The sequence below is a fragment of the Equus przewalskii genome, chromosome 29 (genome assembly GCF_037783145.1).
Source record: "Equus przewalskii isolate Varuska chromosome 29, EquPr2, whole genome shotgun sequence".
NCBI lineage: Eukaryota > Metazoa > Chordata > Mammalia > Perissodactyla > Equidae > Equus > Equus przewalskii.
In genome coordinates this window covers 29,790,439-29,811,949 of record NC_091859.1, presented here as the reverse complement: position 1 = coordinate 29,811,949, position 21,511 = coordinate 29,790,439, and the positions used below count along the sequence as shown (strand labels likewise).

The 21,511-nt window shown below is 47.4% G+C and overlaps 1 protein-coding gene and 1 long non-coding RNA gene across 4 annotated transcripts in view; one reads left to right on the top strand and one right to left on the bottom strand.

Moving 5' to 3' along the window:
• The window catches only part of NUAK1 (NUAK family kinase 1), a 73,260-nt gene that overhangs the window by 36,192 nt on the left and 15,557 nt on the right, over window positions 1-21,511 (top strand). For 2 of the 3 annotated variants that reach the window (XM_070600553.1, XM_070600555.1), the window contains 2 exons: window positions 13,963-14,114; window positions 16,737-16,802. In XM_070600553.1, coding sequence (XP_070456654.1) covers window positions 13,963-14,114; window positions 16,737-16,802 — 218 coding nt within the window. Of the gene's footprint in view, window positions 1-1,277; window positions 1,348-13,962; window positions 14,115-16,736; window positions 16,803-21,511 lie in introns of all 3 variants that reach the window. The other variant, XM_070600554.1, reaches the window with a different exon arrangement.
• Window positions 15,003-19,372, bottom strand: LOC139080351 (uncharacterized). Its single transcript, XR_011534803.1, has 4 exons — window positions 19,023-19,372; window positions 17,238-18,027; window positions 15,508-15,651; window positions 15,003-15,206 (listed from the first exon to the last, which is right to left on the bottom strand). It is a non-coding gene; the product is annotated as an uncharacterized lncRNA (long non-coding RNA).

The window sequence follows — 21,511 nt, the reverse complement described above, 5'->3', positions numbered from 1 at the left end:
ATTCTGAGTTCCTAGGGGTTAGGACTTCAACATAGGAATTTGGGGGGACCCAATTCAGCTCATAACACTGGGTATCACAGCTAGTTGGCGGCCCTGGCACATTTTTTAACTCTGCCAGGCCTCAGCCCTGTATTTCTGACCTTGTGTCTTGGTTTGCTGGCTCTGCAGCCCACCTCTCTGCCCCAGGCGTCCCCCTCAGCCTGCCCTTTTCCATCCTTTTCTACCCTGTGGTGTGGTAGGGGCAGTGTGGTGGCAGCGTTGGTGGTGGGACCCAAGTCTGTGAGTTAATACGCTGGTGTCTCTGCCACCCACAGAGTGAAAGGGGAACCTTCTCTCTGAAAGCTGATTGGTTGTTTGATAGGCCAATGAAGAGTCTTAGCTGAGTGCGGCGATGCATTAATTTGCTTAGTGAAAATGTCGAGGCGTCTAAGTGGCTGTTGGGACATTGGCCAAGTGAATAGAAGCTATTAAAGAACTTTACAATCATTTCTTCCACAAGGACCTTTATGATTTAAAATACACACACACATACACACACACACACAAGCAGCAGCAGTAGCAGTAACAGTAATGGCAGCAACGTGACAAAGCAATGATGTACCCAACCCTGTATACTTAGGGACGTTGGACTTTCATGAGGGGAAGTCACCGTCTTGGTCTGTACTATCTGGTGATATTGAAATCCTAGTTCTAGAGAAAAAATAATTCCTTCATTAAAAAAAAAACTAATTAAATACTTACTCTGTGCCAGGCCCTATTCTAGGCACTAGGAATACAGGGTAAACATGACACACTCGTGTCTCATGGAGCCGACATTCAGTGAGCAGACCATGAACAGATAAGTGACTTGAGCTGAGACCTGAGTGAAGTGGGGAGTGAGCCCTTGGAAGACCTGGGCATGGCAGGCGCATTCCAGGCAAAAGGAACAGCATGTGTGAATGCTCAGAGGAGGGAAGGATCTTGTGTTGGTGGAAGTGATAGAGGGCCTGTGAGGCTGAGGGAGGGAGTGAGTAGGATGGTGACAGGAGAGAGGAGGTTGGAGAGGACCAGATCTTGAGCACACTGGCTAACGGAGAAAGTGCATTTTACACCAGGAATGAGGAGAAGCCACTGGTTTTGAGGAAGGAAGTAGTATTTTTTAATTTACACTTTAGAATAATACTAATAATAGCTAGGAGTTGTTGAGTGTTTACCCTGGGCCAGGATGCATGCATGTATTATCTCGTTTAATCCCAGTTTTGTGGGTATTTTAGAAAATATTTCTGCACACATCTCAGGAAGAAGCTTGGGGCCCAAATCCAGTAAAGTCAGAGGTCAAGTGTTTTCTACACTGCAGTCCATCGAAATGTAAGTTACTTATATATTATTCGCAACACCCATAGGCTCATAAAATCTGCGACTTCACTGAACTGATGCTGCCGTTCACCAACCTCAAAAGTAATTCCTTTCAAACGTTTCTTTCTCTACCCGGAGCCCGGGGTCACCCTCCTATTGACCCATGGGTGCAGGTGATTAACCCTCAAATTTGTCGACTCTATGTAGACGCGAAACGTAACTGGCTTCTAATTCTAAGTAAAATAAGAGGATAGAAAGACACCTTCCAGGGTGCGAAACTAAGGGTAACATCATCGAGAGAGAGAGAAAAGGAAGAAAGAAATCTCCCGCCGCATCTTGGGATGGACCTGTTTCCAGTCAAAAGCATTCCATTCTCTCAGCAGGGGGGTAATTGACGATAGGGAAAGAACAGCTGAGGAGGAAGTGCCCGCCCGACCGGAGCTTTCAGCTTGCTTACCTAGGATGGAAGAGATAAAAACAGTTTCTGCCTGAGGTTCTGATTTCAGTCCCAAGTTCAAACATCAAAGGTGCCTTGTCTCACTCACATTTCCCCTTTGAAAGCCTAGGAGCCCCAATCAGCAAAACCTCGAGAATGAACATCTTGCCTTGCCGCTGGACCCTCAGGGAATCTTCGCACCCCATCTGGTGTCAGTCCTGTGTGAAAGCGAAAGGCGGGGTGTGGGCAGATCAGCCTGAGCCTTCACTTTCCTGCCCTTGTTTTTTGTTCCTGGAAATCTCTCTTCCTGGCCATGCAGGATTACATCTCTTGATTGGCCCTTAGCGTTGTGCTATGCTAGAACCAGCCGACCCTCTCCTGCCCTCCCCTCTCTTGGGTGAGGGTGACCCTGGCTTTCTGGGACAATTAGGCAGCCTGCGTGGCATCTGTCAGCTGTGATCTCTCACCTTTGGAAGAGTTTCTCAAACTTCAAAAAACACAGCAGACAAACAGATGTCCTTTGGTCCATAAGCATGTGAGTCTCATGCACTGGCCCCATGAGCCTTAAACCTGCTGCCTGTGAGAAGACGTAAAAGAGACTATATTCTAGAAAATTCTCTGAATTCCTACTGATGAAGATTCTAGGCTGGTTAATTTTAAAACTGCAAATGAGAAGCAGGCTCCAAGGACTGGAGTTTGATTGCCCTTTGCTGAGAAACCTTTACATTTGTAAGGGAAACCTCCATCTGTAAAGATGCCTCCCTCTCTGTGCCAGGAAGAAGGGGGATGGCCTTATATCTAGAAACTCTTAATGGGGAAGGCAAGAACTTAAGTTGGTTACTGTCTGACAACCTCATGTAACTGATTTAGGGTGGTGGCTTCTGGCCTTTACTTAATCCGATTTGATTCTTATCTAAAAGTTGTGGGACCACACAATGGCCAGACCCCACCTGGACTAATACCAGTGTAACTTTTTCATTCCTTTGTTCTTTCCTTTGTCTTGTAAAGAGATGGCTCACATACCTATGCCTTAAGTTTAGCCTTACTCTCCACCCATGTTTGCAGCAGAAGTGGGGGCAGCAGCAGCCGCTCCTCCTGCCCCTGGGCCCTGTCCCCACGCAGCAGCCTGATTGCCCATGGGTCCTGTCCCCATGCTATTCCACACTATTCTCCAAATAATTTAAAAAGCTCCTGCCGTCTTCCTAGAAGTTACGTTACAGTATGGTTTTTCAAGCCACTTATGCCTCCTGAGATTCTGTTACATCTTTGTGGAAGGGGATGTTGTTCTTACCTCCTGGTTAAAATCACTGTTCTGAAAATCCCACCAGAGATGCGGAGGAGAAACCAAGAGACAGGGTCTGTGGAAGGGCCCGGAGCCTGTGTGGCGCCCTGCAGGCTCAGAGGACAGGGCGCCCCACTGCCTGCCTTCTCCTCCCTGTCAACTTGTGGCGGGGACATGGGGCCAGTGCAAGATGGCCCCCAGAACCCAGCAGAGGTCCTGGAGTCAGAAGCTGTTACTGCCACTGGAAGATAACCCCTTGAGAATGGCAGGGCCCTGATAAACTACCTAGTAATACATTTGAGCAACAGTTTTCAGAGGGCGATCCAGGACCAGCAGCATCCACATCACCTGGGCCCCACCCCAGACCCACTGAATCAGAAACTCTGAGAGTCGGCCCAGGGTTCTGTGAGGCAACCAGCCCTTCTGGTGACTCTGATGCATTCTCAGTTTGAGGACCACTGTGTTAGAGAAAGCCCTGCTCGGTAGGTCAGAAACCGAAGTAGGGCTGCTTGGCCAGCGTCAATTATTCAGAAATACCTACAGTGGAAGCACTTTACATTTTTCTTCCCAGGCTTGAGTGTCTTCATCCATGGTTTTCAGGCAGCAGGCAGGGGAGTCCTGATTTAGACTCTTTTGAAGGCAGGGGATGGCTGAATTCCTCTAACAAGGTCTGTGGGTTATTAATACTACCCACTGCTGTCATTCATTCACTTATTTAGTCATTCATTCACTTATTTAGTCATTCATTCATTCATTTTACAAAAATTTTTTGAGCACTTATGTTCCAGGTACTGTTTTAGGAGGGTGAGTATATTTTTATTGTCCAAACAGGCTTAGATTTGAATGAGCCAGTTGCTCTGCCAATTGCTACTGTGTGACCTTGGGCTAGTAACAACCTGTCTAAGGCTTAATTCCCTTATGGATAAAATGGAACCAATAGCTAGTGATGTTATAGATACGGTCGGTCGGGGGGATTAAATGAGATAATGAATAAAATTGCTAAGCCCAGTGCCGGGTACAGGAAACAATATTGATTGTCCCTGATGCGATGTTTAGGGATCTGAGAGGTCCTTTGGCTAGAGTCGAAACTTCTGTTGGGAGGTGGTAGAGGAGTAGGTTGAGGCCAGATTGCCCATTTCAGGGATTCTGAATGCCGGATGCACATCGGAATCTCGTGGGGGGCTTTTATAAAATGCTGATGCCTGGGCCTCACCCCTAGGGATTCCAATTTAATTGGCCAGGCTGAGGAGTATGGACTTAATCCTGCAACCAGGAGGAAATGAGCCCTGCTTGAGAAACTTGTCTTGGTCTGATCATTTGTCATCAGTGAATTCCAGAGAAGAATGTGTGTCTGGCAACAGTCACCAGTGAGCCCCGACTGACACCTTTGGGCCTGGGTGTGCTTCCTTAGCCATTTGCTTGCTGCCCCCATCAGAGACTTAGAGCTCCATGAAACAGTTTGTTGAACTTGGCAAAGTGGTCTGTTATGCTTGTGTTTACTCTTTTGAACCCATGGCGAATTGCTGAGCATTTTAACGCTCTCCCTTCGCTGCCAGACTCACAAGTTCCACATGGACTCTCTACAGACTGCATCCAGATTAAGGCCTCGCCCCCGTTAATGACACGGCACCGGAGAGTTTTCTTCACTTTTAATCATGTGAACGAGCTCTTCAGCTGTGAATCTGTCCAGCCACGTTTCTAATGAGTTTCCTATTAAGTTAGCTATTTGACCTTCAAGTGTATTACTTTCATTGTTTTCATTTGATTACACCCAAGTCATTTTTCTAGAGGCTGGAGATTAGAAATAAAACAGCGAAAAACTAATGCTACTCCCTGGTTGTCCTGCCTCGCCCTCTTGGGTTTCCTGGAATTCAGTCTTTTCTAGTGCCTCAAATAATACCGCTTGTACTTGAAGCTAATTTTTAAAGAAAAAATAGAACCGTGTTGCCGTTTAATATAGGGTCTTTGGAAATTAACTGGGATGGCTCCGGTAATTTGCTCAGGCAGTCAATAGCATGCATTTACGAAGGCTCATAGAGTATAGACGAGGGCCTCCATCCCTCCACGATTTCTGACAGGGGGTTCATCTGGTAGGTATGGCTCTGAGATTGAGATCCGGGCTGTGGAACACCCCTGGGGACTGAAGAATGGACTCCAGTTCCAAGAGCTAGGCTCGCCTCCATGTCAGGCTTTGCTACGAGTCCTTTGATGTCTTTGAGTGTTCGTTTACTATCCCTTCCATTCTCTCACCTCCCTCCCATCCCTTGAGGGCACACGTGTAATCTCAGGTGCGAATTCTTATTCCGATACATATCCTTAATAATCCTGGGTTTGATCCAGGCGTGTCTTCATTTGTTCTCCTTTCTTAAACTAAGACTTGCTGCCTCATAGGAACAGGCTAACGCTTACACGTGTGCTTACTGCTGTGCGCTGTGATAATCTGCACAAAGAGGGTAGAGGGGTAGATAGTCTTCATTTTAAGATAAAGACACTGAGGCGCAGAAAGGTTAAGCAACTTGCCAAGGTCACTCAGCTGGTAAGTGGCAGCACCTGGGTTGGAACTCAGGCAGCCTGGCTCCAAGAGTCAGGCTCTTAACCACTGCGCTCTGTTGCTGATGAGCTGGGCTGGAGTTTCGAGTGGACAAGATATTCCTGTGCCAAGGGGGTCTGGTGGAGGCTACAAGGAGAGGTGTGATAACCACAGGCCTGGCTTTTCCACCCTGACTGCTGGGAAGTGGGGGATGAGCCCCTGTAGCGAAGCCCTCTGTGGGGGGAGGCAGACTAAGGCTGTCTTCGCAGAGGGAGGGATTTCTACCCACTTCATTGCCCGATTTGAAGGAACTTGCTTTTTCTAGAAGTTCCAGTGTCAAGTGCAAGAGCCTAAGCTTGAGCCTGGGGTGGTTCTGAGATGTTCTGGTCAGTTGTCAGTGCTCTCTCAGATTCATGGTTGTGTGAGCGTGTTTGTGTGTGTGTGTGTGTGTGTGTGTGTGTGTTTGAGTGTGTGTGACAAAAAGGCTGAGACAGAGCAATAAAGGGAATGATCAGGGAGACTGTGGGGTGTGGCTGATGAGTGTGTGGGGATGGTGGATGGAGCCCATCACTTCAGATTCCTGCTTGTTTCCACGGCAATGCCCCCAGGATGGCTGTGGAAGGTGGGCAGAGTCCAATGACTGGTCCAGCATGGTGCCCGGGATTCCCTCTCCCACACTCCTCTCTTATCCTGGCCATGTCCCCTGCCTTCCTGGCATTTGATACTGGTCTCCCCAAGTAGCACTAATGATCTTAGCAGGAATGGATGATTCTTGGCAAGCCTTCTGCATCCCCTCTTCCTCAGGTAGCTTATCCATTTTCTGACCGTTTCTTTTGCCTTCTGTGGAGTCCACTGCTGGCGGTGGGCGGCCTAGTTGGCTGTGGTTCTCCTTGGGCATGCCAACCAACATCCAGAAAGAGTTTTGGTTTAAGAAAAGACAATTAGTGAACTAAAGAGCCTTTCATTGTCCAAACCAGGAAACACATTGACTCAACTCTGACGAGCTCGCTGACGATGGGAGAGCTGCCAGTCCGGTTTAATTTTCTCACTCCTGCTGCCCTAGGCTTTCGGACTGAAGGGATCAGAGGACCATTTTGTGAAGCTGTGAGCCCATGAGGTGTTTGAAATTTAGTTCTGGGGAGGAAACTTGAAGAATGAATCTTGTATTGACTAAATGACCTAATTAGGTTGCAGACAATTCTTGCAAAGGGAAGTTCACTCCATTTTTAAAATGAAAAATAAGGTACTTTCTGTGAGGATCCTACTGACCTTTAATAAAAAGAACACCCCTGAGGAGTGGAACGGGACTTCTGTCTGAGGTTTTAGGAAAGTAATAAAAATGCTGCTGTGTGGGGAGGGAACACCGTGGAAGGGATGGCAGCCTCCTGGAACTAAGTTAGGAGATGGAGTTGATAGAAGGCAAAGTCATAAAGAGAATTCTGACTGGTCCACTCTAGGCCCTTGGCCTTTTTCCTTACAACCAACAAATGAATCTTCCTCCCCTGGAGTTCCGTGTAGACCCGAAAGATCTCCTCCATTTTTTATAACCTGCTCTTCACGGAGCTTCCTGTAAATTGATCCCCACTCTCTCCCTTCCCCAGCTCATTTTCTTTCTAAATGGCCTCATTAGGCTCTAAAATGGCCAATGGAAGGCTAAAATCCCAAGATCTCGTCACTCATCAGTATTTCTCCCAGGCCCGAGCATTGTTTTTATAATATGCATTTTCTCAAGTTATACAAGTTGCGTTATTAACCCCGAGGGCAGCAGGGAGGGAGTCGTTAGGAGTTGGGTAATTAACGTGGTTGTGAAAGCCAGACAATCCGAAGGCAGAACTGGACTGTGAAGCTGAACATCTGATGAAATTCAGAATTAATTTGGAGAAGCAGCTGTTGCTATAGCAGCCAATCCTCACTCTCCCTTGAAATGGAAAACAAATAGAAAACAAGAAGAATAATTCAAGTTGGCGTCTGGGAAGAAGGCCCTTCTGCAGAACAGTAGAAGAAAACAGAGTTTGGATATTTTAAGATATGCTGAAACGATGGTGAAATGGTCTCCTGCAAGCAAAACCCTAGTCATTTTTGATGGTTCACTTCCATGCCTGTTTTGTCTAGGAATCTTTTGAGGCCCATTCAAGCCACCTCACTAATCCTTCTCTCTGATCATCTAGGTACTTAAAGTCTGTTTCAGACAGGTCAGTCCTTGAATTATTTTATAAGTACTAGCTGTATACAACTAGCTAGCAACTCCTCCCGGCCACACTCTGGTTTTGTACCCCCTTTGATACATAGCAAAATGCTCAGATAAATGCTTCAGATTGGCTAATAAAGTGTTTTCAGAAAAGGTAGTGACGTGGGTTCTCTTTAGGGAAGGAGATTTTTCTTTGAGAATTATGCAAGGAGAGTAAACGGATGATGGAGGAAGGTGGTGGAGAGTTGTGGCAAGAACAGAAGGTTTCGAATCACACAAATTTGGGATCCAGTCCTTACTGGTTATCTCTCCAACAGAAATGCATCAAAAGACATGCACAAGAATGTTCACAGCAACGTGATTCATAATGACCTTCGCCTGGAAACAGCCCAAAGTCTATCGACAGTAGAATGGATAGCTAAGCCGCGACACACTCACAAAATGGAGTACTCTACAGCAGTAAGGGTAAACAATCTTTGATGACATGGAACAACACAGATTATTCTTACAAATATAATATTGAGCTAATGAAGCCAGACACAAACGAATATATACTGCATGATTCCATTTTTAGAAAACTCAAAATCGGCAAGACTAATAATGTATCCTATTGGCTTATATACATCCTTGGGGAGGTGGTTAGTGGCAGAAAGAGGACATGGGGGCATTTGCTGGGTGCTGGCCATCTCGTTTCTCTATCTGAGTGCCCGTTCCCTGTTTATGCGGGAGGGATAATATTAACACCTATCTCAAGGATTGTTAGGATTAAATGTGACAATCCACGGCATGCAGTGAGTGTTCAATAAGTGTGAACTATTGTTATAAATAAGTCTCCTAGGGAAGGAGAGGCCACTGTCTGGGGAGGCTCTTGGGAAGAAGCGAGCCCTGGACTGTTTCATAGGTTCAGGATCCTGGATGCTACCCTGTCCTTTGTTCCATCTGTTTATTGTTCTTGGCAGTGTTTGGTCTCCTGTCTGACTCCTCCCCACCCAGAGCGCCTTGTGTGCATTCAAGGCCTCTGTGTTTCATTCCTAGCCTACTTCTTCCTTCTCTTCTCTTAATCTTGGCACCTGCCAACTGTTGGTAGTTCTGCCTGCAGTGTTCCTGCTTCTGCGCTTAGCCGTTCTGCCCCTTCTGCCAGGCCTGCCTTCTTCTGCTCCTTAACCTGGTAAAGACTTCTCCCAGGACCCCCGGTGCCATCTACATAGTGGGTGCTTTATAAAAATTTATTGGTATACTAAAAACCAGGATTCGCAGCAAATGGACACGGCCCCAGTGCTGTGGGCTGACTCAAGCTGAGCTAAGTTTCTATTCAAGGTTTTAATTTTCCTGGTAGGCCTGGCATGTCAAGGGCTATAGTTTGCCTTACCATTCTGGAGCCACCGGGCTTCTGGGTAAAACTGTCTGGCCAAGAGACACAGGCTTTCATTTTTCAGAAAGGAAACCCTTCCCAACTGGTGGAAAATAAGCTTTTGCTTAGTGACTAATAACATAAACACAGACAAGATTTCTGGGCTTATAAATAACCAGTTGCAAAAGTGCCCAAGGGAAGCGGCCCTTTTTGCCAGAAGAATGGCTGAGAGTGTTCCTCTCACCTCGTTGATAGTGACCTTACGGTGGGCGAGGAGCCTTGGGCCAGCGGGGCGGAAGCTGGTCATTCTTCAGGACAAATTCCCAAGGCCTTGTTCTTATATGTTGTAAATCCTGGGCTGTTCTGGAAAAATAATAGCTGATCTCTGAGGTTCTTCCTGCTTGAAAATCCTGTGATTCTGCGGCATCCACAGCATGTTTGAAAGAGCAATGCCAGTGGGGAGAGGAAAGTCTACGGGTTTGTTTGGCCAGAGGTGCCGAAGAGGCAGGTGAAGGAATTAGGAGAAGAGCTGTTATTTTTTGAGGACTGGCGGAGGCACCGTGCTGAGGGCGCTGGACCTATGAGCTCACGGAATCCCCCGTAACCATGTGAGGAAGTTGTTAGCCTCATTTGACTGAAGAAGAGACTGAGGTTCAGGGAGGTCAATGTATGTGAATAATAGGATGGCGGCTAAGAGCGTGGAGTGTGTGGTCAGACTGCACGCCCAGGCCTGGCTCTGCCTCCTACCTGCTCTGTGGCCCTTGCGGTTTTTAACCTCGTTGTACCCAGGCTTTCTCGTCTGTGGAACCAGGCTTCTCATAGGACCAAAGCCATATGACGTAATTCATGCAAATGCTGTTAGCACAGTGCCTGCACATAGTAGGCCTTCAAGAAATGCTGCTCTGTTTAGGAAGAGTTCAAGAAGCTTTGAGAAAAACCCCACACGGCCTCCTTGATGAATCATTGATGCTCTAAGTCTAGAGAGATTGTTTGCATTTAGTAATCTAGGGTTATAATCGGGGCCTGGACCATAAGACTTGGGCTGCTTCCTGTAGGAGGGGTGGCGGTGGTGTCCCAGAGTCAGCCCTGGCCGCGTGGACAGTTCTCTCACCTGGCTGCCCACCAGCCCCGCCTGCCACAGTGAGGGCCGATTTTATCACTCGGATATTGTCTCATTCATCCGGTGTTACCCAAACTGGCTCCTGCTTGGTTCCTCTGGATGTAAATAGGATGTGGAAATGGCCGAATCAACCCGCAAAACTCTAAGTTAAAGCCAGACTCTCCAAGGGCGATCGAGTATTAGCGTTTTCTAAAAATTTTCCCTGTGTTTGACCATGAAACCCTTTTGTTTCTCTAGAATATCTTGCAGGACTAGTGCTCCATGGCAGATGCATTTGCAACTGTTCCACAGTCCCTCCAGATGCAATCAGCAGAGAGACAGGAGTGACAGGCAGGAGACCAGTGGGGCTGGGGATTTAGGGGAAGGGTGGCCGGGCATGGGAGACGGGTGGACAAAGTTGGGATGCATTTTAGAGGGAGGACCAGCACTTACTGATGGAAACTGCTTAGTAAAATATTTGGCGTATCGAACTGTGTTGAAATGAATTATGTTTAAATCTCCTTGATACCAAGTCAGCCAGTTGGAACAGGACAAATCCAGTCACTGAAACAGTCCTTTTGTCTGCATGAGGCACGTGACCCGCACACCCTCTGACAGTCACTGAAGGGCCAGTGGCTTTGGCTTCCTTTAAGGATGCATCAGACTTTTTGGGCTGTGAGCCTCCTTGTTTGTTTCTCTGTCAAAGTACTTTTCCCTCTTTCTTCCTTCCCCGTTTTTAAAATTAGAAAACCCGCTGGCCTCTCCAGGGCACATCTTTATCATTTTCGGAGCCTGAGCCATGCATCCCGAGGCAGCTTTTGCAGTTTCCACAGTTTATTGTTAATGAAAAGTGCACAACAGGCTGAAATCCCTGGCAGGAGCCGAGGCTGCAGGGTACACGGAGGCCAGCAGACGCGGGAGCAGCCAAGTTTATCTGGCTGTTCTCTCTCCTCCTCCTCCCAGCCCTCCCCCTTTCCCCCTTCATTTTATCAGAGAGCTTTGGCTGGACTTGAAGGAGCCAAAAAGGAACTGGAGGGGCCTGAGCTTCTAGCAGCCAGTGACAAGGTGTGGGAGGACAGGGGACCCAGGCCTGGGGCATGTTCCAGTTCAGCTCAGTTCTCACTGAGTGTGTCTGTGTGTCTGGCTCAGTGCTAGACCCTGGGGTCCAATAATATTAATACCAACGATAAGACCTAACATTATTGAGTGCGTGCCGTAAGTGCAGGCCTTGTTCTAAGCATTATAACATACCCCATATCAATAAACTCTCCCAACAGTTCTAAGAAGTACTTACTAATATTATTTACATTTTACAGTTGACTAAACTGAGGCACAGAGAGGGCAAGCCACTCCCCCAGAGTCACACAGAAAGAGGCAGATCCAGGAATCCTGCTTGGAGTATCTGATTCCATAGCTACAGTTTTTACCTCTCAAAGTCCAGGCTCACTGTCCAGGCAGAGGAATGGATTGATTAGTACAGGGAGAGGCAGAGGGAAGCACACTGGCTGCCATATTTGAGGTCAGTCTTGACTGGTGATTTGGAGTTTCCCTGGCAGGAAAGACAGGTAGGAGTAAAGGCAGAGGGAAGAGTGTGGAGGTGTGAAATAGCCCTCTGTGTGTGAGTGAGTGATTGTGAGAAACAGCAAACAGCCCTGCATCAGTGGGCATGGGGGGCCTAATGGGAAATAGTAGAAGCTGATGAGATGGTGGGAGGTAGGCAGGGTCCTTCAGGGAGGGTCTTGGGTCCCCTACAAAGGTTTTTGTTCTTGTTTTTGCTTTTTTTGCTGAGGAAGATTAGCCCTGAGCTAACATCCATTGCCAATCTTCCTCTTTTTTTGCTTGCTATGTGTGTTGCTGCTACAGCATGGCTGTTGAGTGGTGTAGGTCCGTGCTGGGGATCCGAACCCATGAATGTGGGCTGCTGAAGCAGAGTGTGCTGAACTTAACCAGTATACCACAGGGCCAGCCCCCCTACAAAGGTTTTTACCATATCCCTTGGGAGTGATGGATTTCAAAACAAGTATTATTAATTTGTCTTGGCTCAAAGGACGTCTTATGTGAAAGCCCGAAGGAGGGGACAGATAGCAGTGGAGTGGCTTTTGTTGAGGGGGTGCTGAGGACCTGGAGCCTTGTGCCTCCCCTCACCCGCCTGCGTGGGCATCTGCCTGGAACTCACAAGCACTTCGTCCAGCAGAGTTTGAGGATCATTGCTATAGAGCATCAGGGTTGAGGAGAGAGAAGCGTTTACAAGCATTTTGGAAAACCATTTCCGTGGTGGTGTGGAGGTTGGGTGGGAAGGGCTGAGTCTGGGAGACCAGCTTGAGGTGACTACAGTGGTCCTGGCAGAACACGAGACGGCTCCCCACCCACGCTGGAAGCCAGAAATGAGCCGATTGAGAAGCCGCCTAGTCTAGTGGTTCAGCCGAACGGCCTGATTGCCGGCTGTGCAAGTTTCTTAACTTCTCTAGGCCTCAGCTTCCTCGTTTTTCAAGTGGTAAAATGACAAATATTTTCCTGATAGTTTGTTGTAAGATTTAAATGAGTCAGTACGTGGTGTCAGGTACTCAAAACCTTACAGAAGCCTGGTGCATGGTAAGTGCTAAGTAATTATTTACTGTAATTGTCCAGAATGCATCTATGAAGTTTTGAGTTCACACATTTAATAAATATTAATTGAGCCCCTGTGACAAATAGTGTTCTGAGTGCTGGGGAAACATCGGTGAATGAAACAGACCAGCCCTCATTTATATTCTAGTTTGTTAGCGCCATGAGTCAGTTCCACCTCCTAGCGCCCCTGTGTACTGCAGGGCAGAGCCCTGCCTGGTCTTCCTGCGCCATCCTCTCACCTTCCGGCTCTCTATCAGACATGCTCTACTGCTATTCCCAGGATTTTCATGGCTAATTTTTTGGAACTGGGTGGCCAGGACCTTCTTCCCAGTCTGTCTTAGTCTGGAAGCTCTGCTGAAACCTGTCCACCATGGGTGACCCTGCTGGTATTTGAAATCCTGGTGGCATAGCTTTCAGCATCACATCCACACGCAACCACCACAGTCTAACAACCGACAGATGGGTGGTGTGGTTCCCTGACTGGGAAACGAACCTGGGCCATGGCGCTGAGAGCGCTGAATCTTAACTACTAGACACCAGGGCTGGCTGTATTCTAGTGGGGGAGATAAAATAAACAAACATACAGAATAGATATATAAAAGGGCTAAGAAGGGTCCACGGGATCATGCAGGACCTGGGAACCACATTTGGAACTTTGGGTTTTATTTTGAGTGAGATGAACAGTCTGGAAGGTTTTGAGCAAAGAGGACACAAGTTCAGCCACCCCTTTTGGGGTCAGAGCAGCTTATAGGTCCGGGTAGCTGGTCTGTATCAAATGGTTAATAAGTGGTAGTTATGTGTCCTATTACCCATTATTCCATCTCCAGGGGAGCTGTTCTAGTGGGACGGGCTTGTGAGAAATGATCCTGGTAAAGGGGTGGGGTCTGCCGAAAAGAGGCATGTTCTCCTTAACATTGTGAAGGCGTTTCCAGAAACACTAGTGATGATGTCATTGTCCACCTGGCTGGAAAACTTGCCCAACCCACTGTGACATTGAATGGCCTGACTTGTCTCCTGGCCGCTAGCTGTTTGCCCAGCTCAGAGACATCTCCATCGTCCTCTCTCACACTCTTTGTAGTCAGAAGCGAGCTTGTTGGATAAACAGACTATCTGTGCATTGCTCTCCCCCCACAGTGTTTGAGAACAAAGATAAGATTGTGATCATCATGGAGTACGCAAGCAAAGGGGAGCTGTACGATTACATCAGCGAGCGGCGACGCCTCAGTGAGCGGGAGACCAGACACTTCTTCCGGCAGATTGTGTCCGCCGTGCACTACTGTCACAAGGTACAGCTGAACCTGGTCAGAGCTTGGGCCACAGGTGGTTTTTATGGTACCACGTGATTCTTTTCATATCATAAAGGTGATGTCTGTTCATTGTAGTGTTTATGGAGAATTTATAAACAGGAAGAAGAAAATCTCCATCACTCTTAATTCCAGAATCCGAGGATAACCCACTATTGACATTTTTGTTTGTTTATTTCAGTCTTCTTCCTTCCACTCCTAACATTTATTTTTGACTTAAACTTTTTATTTTGAATAATTTTAGGTTCAAAGCAAACTTTCCAAGATAGTACAGAGAGTTCCCATCCAGCCTTTACTCGGTTTACCCTGATGGTAACATCTTACATTACTCTAGTACATTTGCCAAAACTGAGACACCAATAGTGTGTTGGTATTGGCGAAACTCAAGATATTTTTTTGGATTTCATCCGTTTTTCCACCAGTGACTTTCTCCATTCCAGGAGCTAATCCAGAGTACCACATTGCATGTTTTCTTACATTTGTGTCTTGCTTTTTCACTAGGTATTTTAGTTTAAACATTTTCCTATGTTACTGAAAATTCACTGTAATTATTGTGATTGTTGGACATTTAGGCTGGTTCCAATTTTTTGTTATTATAAATAATGATTGACGTCTTTATCCATTAACCTTTTCTTCTTATTTGAGTAATGTGCTCAAGAGAAATTCCAGAAGCACAATTGCTAGGCTGTAGGTTCTAACCCTTTCTATGCTCTTGGTGCCTTTTCTTGGATGGGTTACATCCACATAGGTGACCTACCTCCACACACATTTTATTGCGATGCACGTAATGGGGTGGGCTCATAACACAGCCAGTTTAGCTACCCTGGGTCTCTGGAGAAGGAAATGAAGGACACGTAATTCTCAGCCAAATTTCAGCCAAATTATTTTAGTCTTGATTTCAATCCCATTCTTACTTTTCCCCAGAACCGTCATACCTGGCACCATCATTCACTTTGAGGACAATAGTGACTTGAATCCAACATGGCGTCCAAAATAGAGTCAGAATCTTCATTCAGATGATTGCAACCTGGGGCCTTCTGGTTTGTTCAATATTCTGGTTAACTGAGAGTAGCTCTGTAAGGGGTTAGAAGATGGTTATTCAGATCTAAGACCCTTAACCCATATGAACGTTATTTGGCTTCTCTTTGCTGTCTCAAAGGCACTGATGATGCAGCTCATAGTGTATTTTGTATTTTGTCATCAGACCTCATCCTAAAGCACCACAGATCATATTTTCATTATTGAAGTGTGTGGATACTTGGGTTTTGTATGAATGGGGCTTTATTAGACTCATTCCATCCTATTATGAAAACTAGGAATGCAACAGTGTAAACTAGACTGCTCCCAATATTTAAAACTAAACAAAGTCAGGTACCTCGTATTCCGTATCTTTCCTCCAGGAGCTCTGGTTTGTACATTTCTGAATCCAAAACACATCTTTAAAGGTTTGGGTTAGAAAAAGAGTAGTAGCAATAGATGTTTTCGTCTCTCCAGTCAGTGCTTTGGGAGATATGAAGAACTGTCAAATGGAAAGGAAAATCGACAATAAATCACCAACTGTAAACATGCGGATTCTGAACTAAAGAAGTCTTGAATGAAAGATGAAGAATTTCCAGCCAGTTGGTTTGCTTAAAAGAGCAGCTTTAATTGCAAATGTCCTTTATGCTGAAGGATGTTTAAAACTTACCCATTGCTATTTATCTGCCCAGCCCAAAGCAGTTGGTTCTTTCATTTCCACTTCTCTTCCTGCCCCGCCCCCCCCAAAAGATCATGGGGTTTTAAAAAGAATTGAGCAAGCCACTTGTTACTGCTGGATAGACCCACAGCCTATTGGTTAATGACTCCTTTTCACCTTAGCTGGCCGTCTGCTTGTCACTGTATTTCAGCTTCCAGCCTTGCCAGAGTTTCCTTGAATGGAAAGGTCACCAGTATGGCAGTGACCTGCTTTGGCCAGCTCAGTGGCTACAGGCTCATTGGCCTCTGCCACCTTCATCCTTCACCCCACATCGAGTCCTGCTGAGCAGAGAGGGACTTGCAGAGTCTTCCCTCCCAGCTGCTTAGGAAATAACCTCTTGGGAGTGCTTCTGTTATCCTCAGGACAGATCTGGATTGGTTTCAGGAGTCCAGATAGATTGAGCCAGGCCACTTTCCAGCATTGGGGAGGCAGGCAGACAGACAGACAGACAGACAAGGTCTGCGAGCCCCACATTCTGAGTCCCCAGCAGAGAAATCATCTTCTTCCCTGGCAATCACATCACAGACAGACATTGTTCGCGGCTGCCTGGGACTATATTGCTTTCACACAGTGGAATTACATTCCAACAAAGAATCCCCCTGCTGTTTTACAGGCTCTGGGGGAGAATGGATTCCAGTCATTTTTCCCTTAACCACACAGCAAGTGACTAATGCTCTCCTGTCGCCGGTCGCTGGCAGGGAGCTTCATGACAGTGAGAGCAGCCCTGAAGGAAGGAGGCGAGGACCACCGGGCTGGTGCATTTCTTTAATCTGTCAAACATTTCCCTTTGCTGGCCCTCCTCTTTCCTCTCTCTCTCTCTCTCATCCCAACTGCTCCCATTCAATTCCCTGCCTGTCTTCTCGTTTCAGAACGGCGTGGTCCACCGGGACTTGAAGCTGGAAAATATACTGCTCGATGACAACTGCAATATTAAGGTAAAGCTCTTGCCTCGTTGATTGATATTCAGGGTCTGGGGAGTGCAGCCGGGTGAGGGCTTAAGATGCTCCAAGCTGCAGCCTAAAAATAAGGCAGCCACTTCCTTCCCTGGCCGGCGGCTGGGGAGAGTCACTGGGTTTGAGCCCTCAGATCAGTTCAAACAATTCAACTCAACAAGCGTTTATCTATCTACCTGCCAGACGTTGCTCTTCATGCTGGGATAAGAAGAGATGACGAAGATACAGTCCTTGTCCTCAGGAAGCTCCTAGTCTACAATCATCACCGTAAAAATACTTATCACAGTAACACATTGCTTATGTATTTTGTATCATATTTGCCTGATATCGCTTAAATTCAATCTTCACAAAAACCCCATGAGATAGGTACTGTTATGTACATCATTTCACAGATAGGAAACTGAGGCAGGAACTTACCCGCGGTAACACAGTGTGTGTGGTGGTGTTGGGGTTGGAACCCATGTCTGTCTGACTCATGAGTCCAGCCTTCGAACCACTATGCGCGATATGCCAGCAGGGCGCCAGGTTATTTTGGAGTTGGAACTCTTTTCTGCCACTTTTCTCTCACTGCCACCCCGTGTCTCCTCCTTCTCCCTCCTAACCCTCCCACCCCGTGAAACCAGCCGTGGAACTGGGAAGCTGACTAAATGATGGTGGTGTTTGCCGTTGGGAAAGACTATATCCGCGAGTGACAGAGTTTCCTCTGATGGAGAGGATTATTGCTGGCTGCTGCCGGAGCTGGAGAAAGCTCTCCTGGCCGACAGGGTTCAAGTGCCTCCTGCAGAGCAAGCACCCCAAATGTCCTTTTGATCACGTCTGCAAAATAAGCAAATACGGTTTCAAAATAAATGGAGCTCGCCGCATGGGTTTCATTATGAAATGGCCTTAGCACTCCCTGCACCAGGAGATCCCTCTAATTGGCCGCTGGTGACGTTAGTGCCTCATCCCTGGTCCCTGGACAAAGCCTGGGAATGACCTTGCATCGTCCTCACTTTTTGTTGTTGTTGCTATCCTCTGAGGGGGCAGTGCGGGAAGACCGTTTCCTTGTTTGGAAGGATGGGGTTGCTTAGGTGTTTGGATTCTGTTTACAGGTCATGGCAGCCACCGTTGGTCACCATCATCCTTTGAGAGGCCCCCGGAAGCCAGGTCCGGGTGACCTCTTGTTCTTGCAAGAGGTTGACCGTGATCACGTATTTCTCTGCAGTCCCTGGAGGAAGGAGGAGACAGTTAGTGAAGGCAGCTCTTCCTAGGAACAGGAAGGGAAAGCTCAGGGTCTCTCCTTTTCTGGCAAAGTGGCTGGATAACTCTAGCAGGAGCACTGGCTGTAGAGTTAGAAAATTCCATCCTGTGTGGCTTCTAGCTGCTTGACATTGGGAAAGCCATTTAACCCTGTTTCCTCAACTATAACATGAGGGGACAGTAACACCCACAGGCTTGTTTTGAGGACTGAGTGAGACACTCTGTGTTTAGCTTCATAAGCTCCTGAGCACTGTGCAGTGAGCCGAGGTTAACAGCAGTGGCTTTGGAGTGTAAGAGCCTGGGCTTGAGTTGCAGCTCTGCCCCTTACTACCGGCAATATTTTGGGTAGAGTACTTGCCTAACTAAGCCTCAGTTTCCTCATCTGGCTGGTAGGGATGCCAGTCCCTGTCTCTGGGGATTGTTGTTTATTTGCTCCCTTTTTTCACTGAGTATTTCTGGATCAGCCAGCCCCTGTGGTCTAGTGGTTAAGATTCGGTGCTCTAACTGCTGTGGCCTGGGTCCCTGTCCGGGTTAGGGAACCACACCACCCGTCTGTCAGTTGTCATACTGTGGTGGCTGCGGGTTGCTGTGATGCTAAGAGCTATACCACTGGGATTTCAAATACCATGGGGTCACCTATGGTGGACAGATTCCAGCAGAGCTTCCAGACTAAGACAGACTGGGAAGAAGGAACTGGCTGCTCACTCTGAAAAAATTGGCCTATGAGTATCAGTGGAGCAATGTCTGATACAGCCCTGGAAGGTGAGAGGACGGTGCAGAAACACTGGGCAGGGTCCAGCTGTGCTAAGAGTCGAATGGACTCAACAGCACTGACAAAATTTCCTGATCAGTTACTGTGTGCCATGCTTTTGGCCAATCCTGAGGAGTCGGTGACAAACGTGAGGATTTTAGACAGTACTATAGTCAAGGCATTTAGCACTTAACTCTTAATATCCAAGGCACCTGCTTAAGTGGCTGGTCCCCAGAGAGGAAATTGAACTGCAAGTCAGCTGCTCTGAAGGTGCTTGGGTCCTGGGGAGTGGCGGTCAGGCCATGGCTAGAGAACTGTGTTCTGGTCTGTGACACATTTTCTAAGGACTGGTGTCATCCACCCTGGTAGCTTTCTCTGCAGATTCTTCTTGCCACCTGCCCCCAGAGCTCTCAGAACAAAATGGAGTCTTTACAAGGCCTGGAATGCGAGCCTCTCGCTCGGGGATTGGGTTCTGTGGTACAACGTGACCTCTTGGTCCCATGATGTCGGACCAGAAGTGATAAGGCACATAGCTTCCTACGGAGTCATAGAATTCCCCAATGGAGGAGAAGAATGGTTAGAATTCTGAAAGCACTTGTGCTGGGAACAATGGGCAGGGGCCCAGGAGAATGGCTCATTTGCATAAGCAACAGGGCAGTGATGTTGGGTCTCTGTGAGATTGACCACGACCTTCAATCTCGGATCCATGTCCATGATGTAGGGAAATAGCAGACACACAGAACATTATAAAAATGAAGGTTTGGTCATATCTTTTTCCTTAAGAATTTCTACTCCTGGCATTTCCCAAGGTGAAACGCACACACACACCTAAACAAAAACCAAACCTTCCCATTCTCTGATGCTGGTCCTTCCTTGTGCTTGTTCCAGGAGTGCTGCTAGGATCTGGGCATCCTAGAGCTTGAAAGAACCTTGAAGGTCATCTTCCAACCTCTTGTTTTAATGGTTATGCCCCCAGAAAGTCTAAGTGATTTGCCCAAGCTCACCCAGTAAGTCAGTCTAGACGATATGGTGGTGGCACAGTGCATGTCACACAGTGGGTATTCTTAAGCGGTTTGATTTTGGCATGAAGGGATGACAGCCAGGAGTAGAACTCACATGTCTGGCTTCCAGGCAGATTCTCTTTTCATCATCTCACACCCACTTCCAAGGTTTTTTTAAAATGTGTTTCAGCTGCTGTTGGTTTGTCTTCCGGCCGTGTCTGCTCAGCTCTTCCTGACTCAGCGTTTTGCTGAAAACATATTTAGAAAGGGCACTTGTAAAAAAGGCAGGCAGACACATGGCCACAAGCTGGCCTCCACGTTCACGAGAGCCCATGTCATCAGTGGCTGGCCTGGAGGACCGTTGACACGGATGGCCTATTCCCAACCAGCGGCATATGAGCAGCAATGTACCCCTCTGGCTCCTCTCTAAATAGGGGTCCATCTTCCATATTCCGAGGGTGGAGGGCCTCGCCCAGGAAGCCTATAAAAATGCTACTGGTGTAAACTTGTCACATGTCACTGAAGTTTCGGTGTGAGCCATGCTGCTGCGCCTCTCCCCTTCCCTGCCTGATGTTGATTTGCAAAGAGCACATCTGGCACTGGGAATTATTTATCTGGCCACTGCAAAAGGGTGTGGCTTCTAAAAATATTCACACAGTCGGTCAGCAGAAAGAATGAGAGCAATGTGCTGCTTTGGGTCGCATTCCGTACTCTGTGGAGAAGCATGTCTACTAAAATAGACACCCAGCCTAGCATTAATTTGCAATTAATAAAAATGGGCCAGATTCACATCCCACTCTCTGGGAGAATGGAATGCCGACAATTCCCATAGAAGGCTCCTGTAAAAATGCCTTACAATGAGAAGAGGTCCAGGCACCAGGGTCAGCCGACCTCCTCAAAGAGGGCTGGGAATTTGGTGAGCTCCCAGGGCTCAGAGTAGATGGGCGTCGGAAAAATGGCCTGTTGCCCCTGATGACAATAGAAGCGTGGTTGCTGCGGATAAGAAAGGAAGCTTTGAATGGCCAGGGCTAAGACGAGATAGAAACCTCTGAGGCTTAATAAGACCAAGTGGGGCAGCTCAGGATACGGGCCTCTGGGCTTTGATTGTATGAATGTGAGAATTCTGCACTGGTGCATTAGGTAATCCGTTCATTTGTTCGTTCGTGTGTGTGTGTGTACATATATATCCATGCACGGCTGTGTTCACGCCTCCATTCCCACACTTACTCATTTGGCAAATCGAGTATCTCCTATGGGCAGTGTTTATTCAACCACAAATGTTTAATAAGTTTCTACCGTGTACCTGGCCCTGTGCTGGATGCTAGGGATTTAGTAATGAAATAGATGGCCAGGTCCCTGTCCTCTTGGAGCTCAGAATCTAGCAGCTGTTAAACCAGCAGTTTGTATAAACAAATGAAGACAAAGTAATTGTGCCGTGGTGAAGAAAATCCATGTGGGGTGAGGCTAAGGAGTGGCAGGTTCTCTTTTAGCTGGGGTGTTCGGAGAAGGCCCCTTGTGTAGGACTTGAACTCCTCAAATCCACCAAGCCTTCTCTGGCTGCCTGCTTTGCACACATGGTTCCCTCTGCCTGAATGCTCTTCCCACTGCTCTTTGTCTACCCCTCCTTTGAGTCTCACCTTGAAGGCCTCCTCTTCCAAGAAGGCTTCCCTGATCTTCTTCCCTTGGCAGGGCCAGGTGGC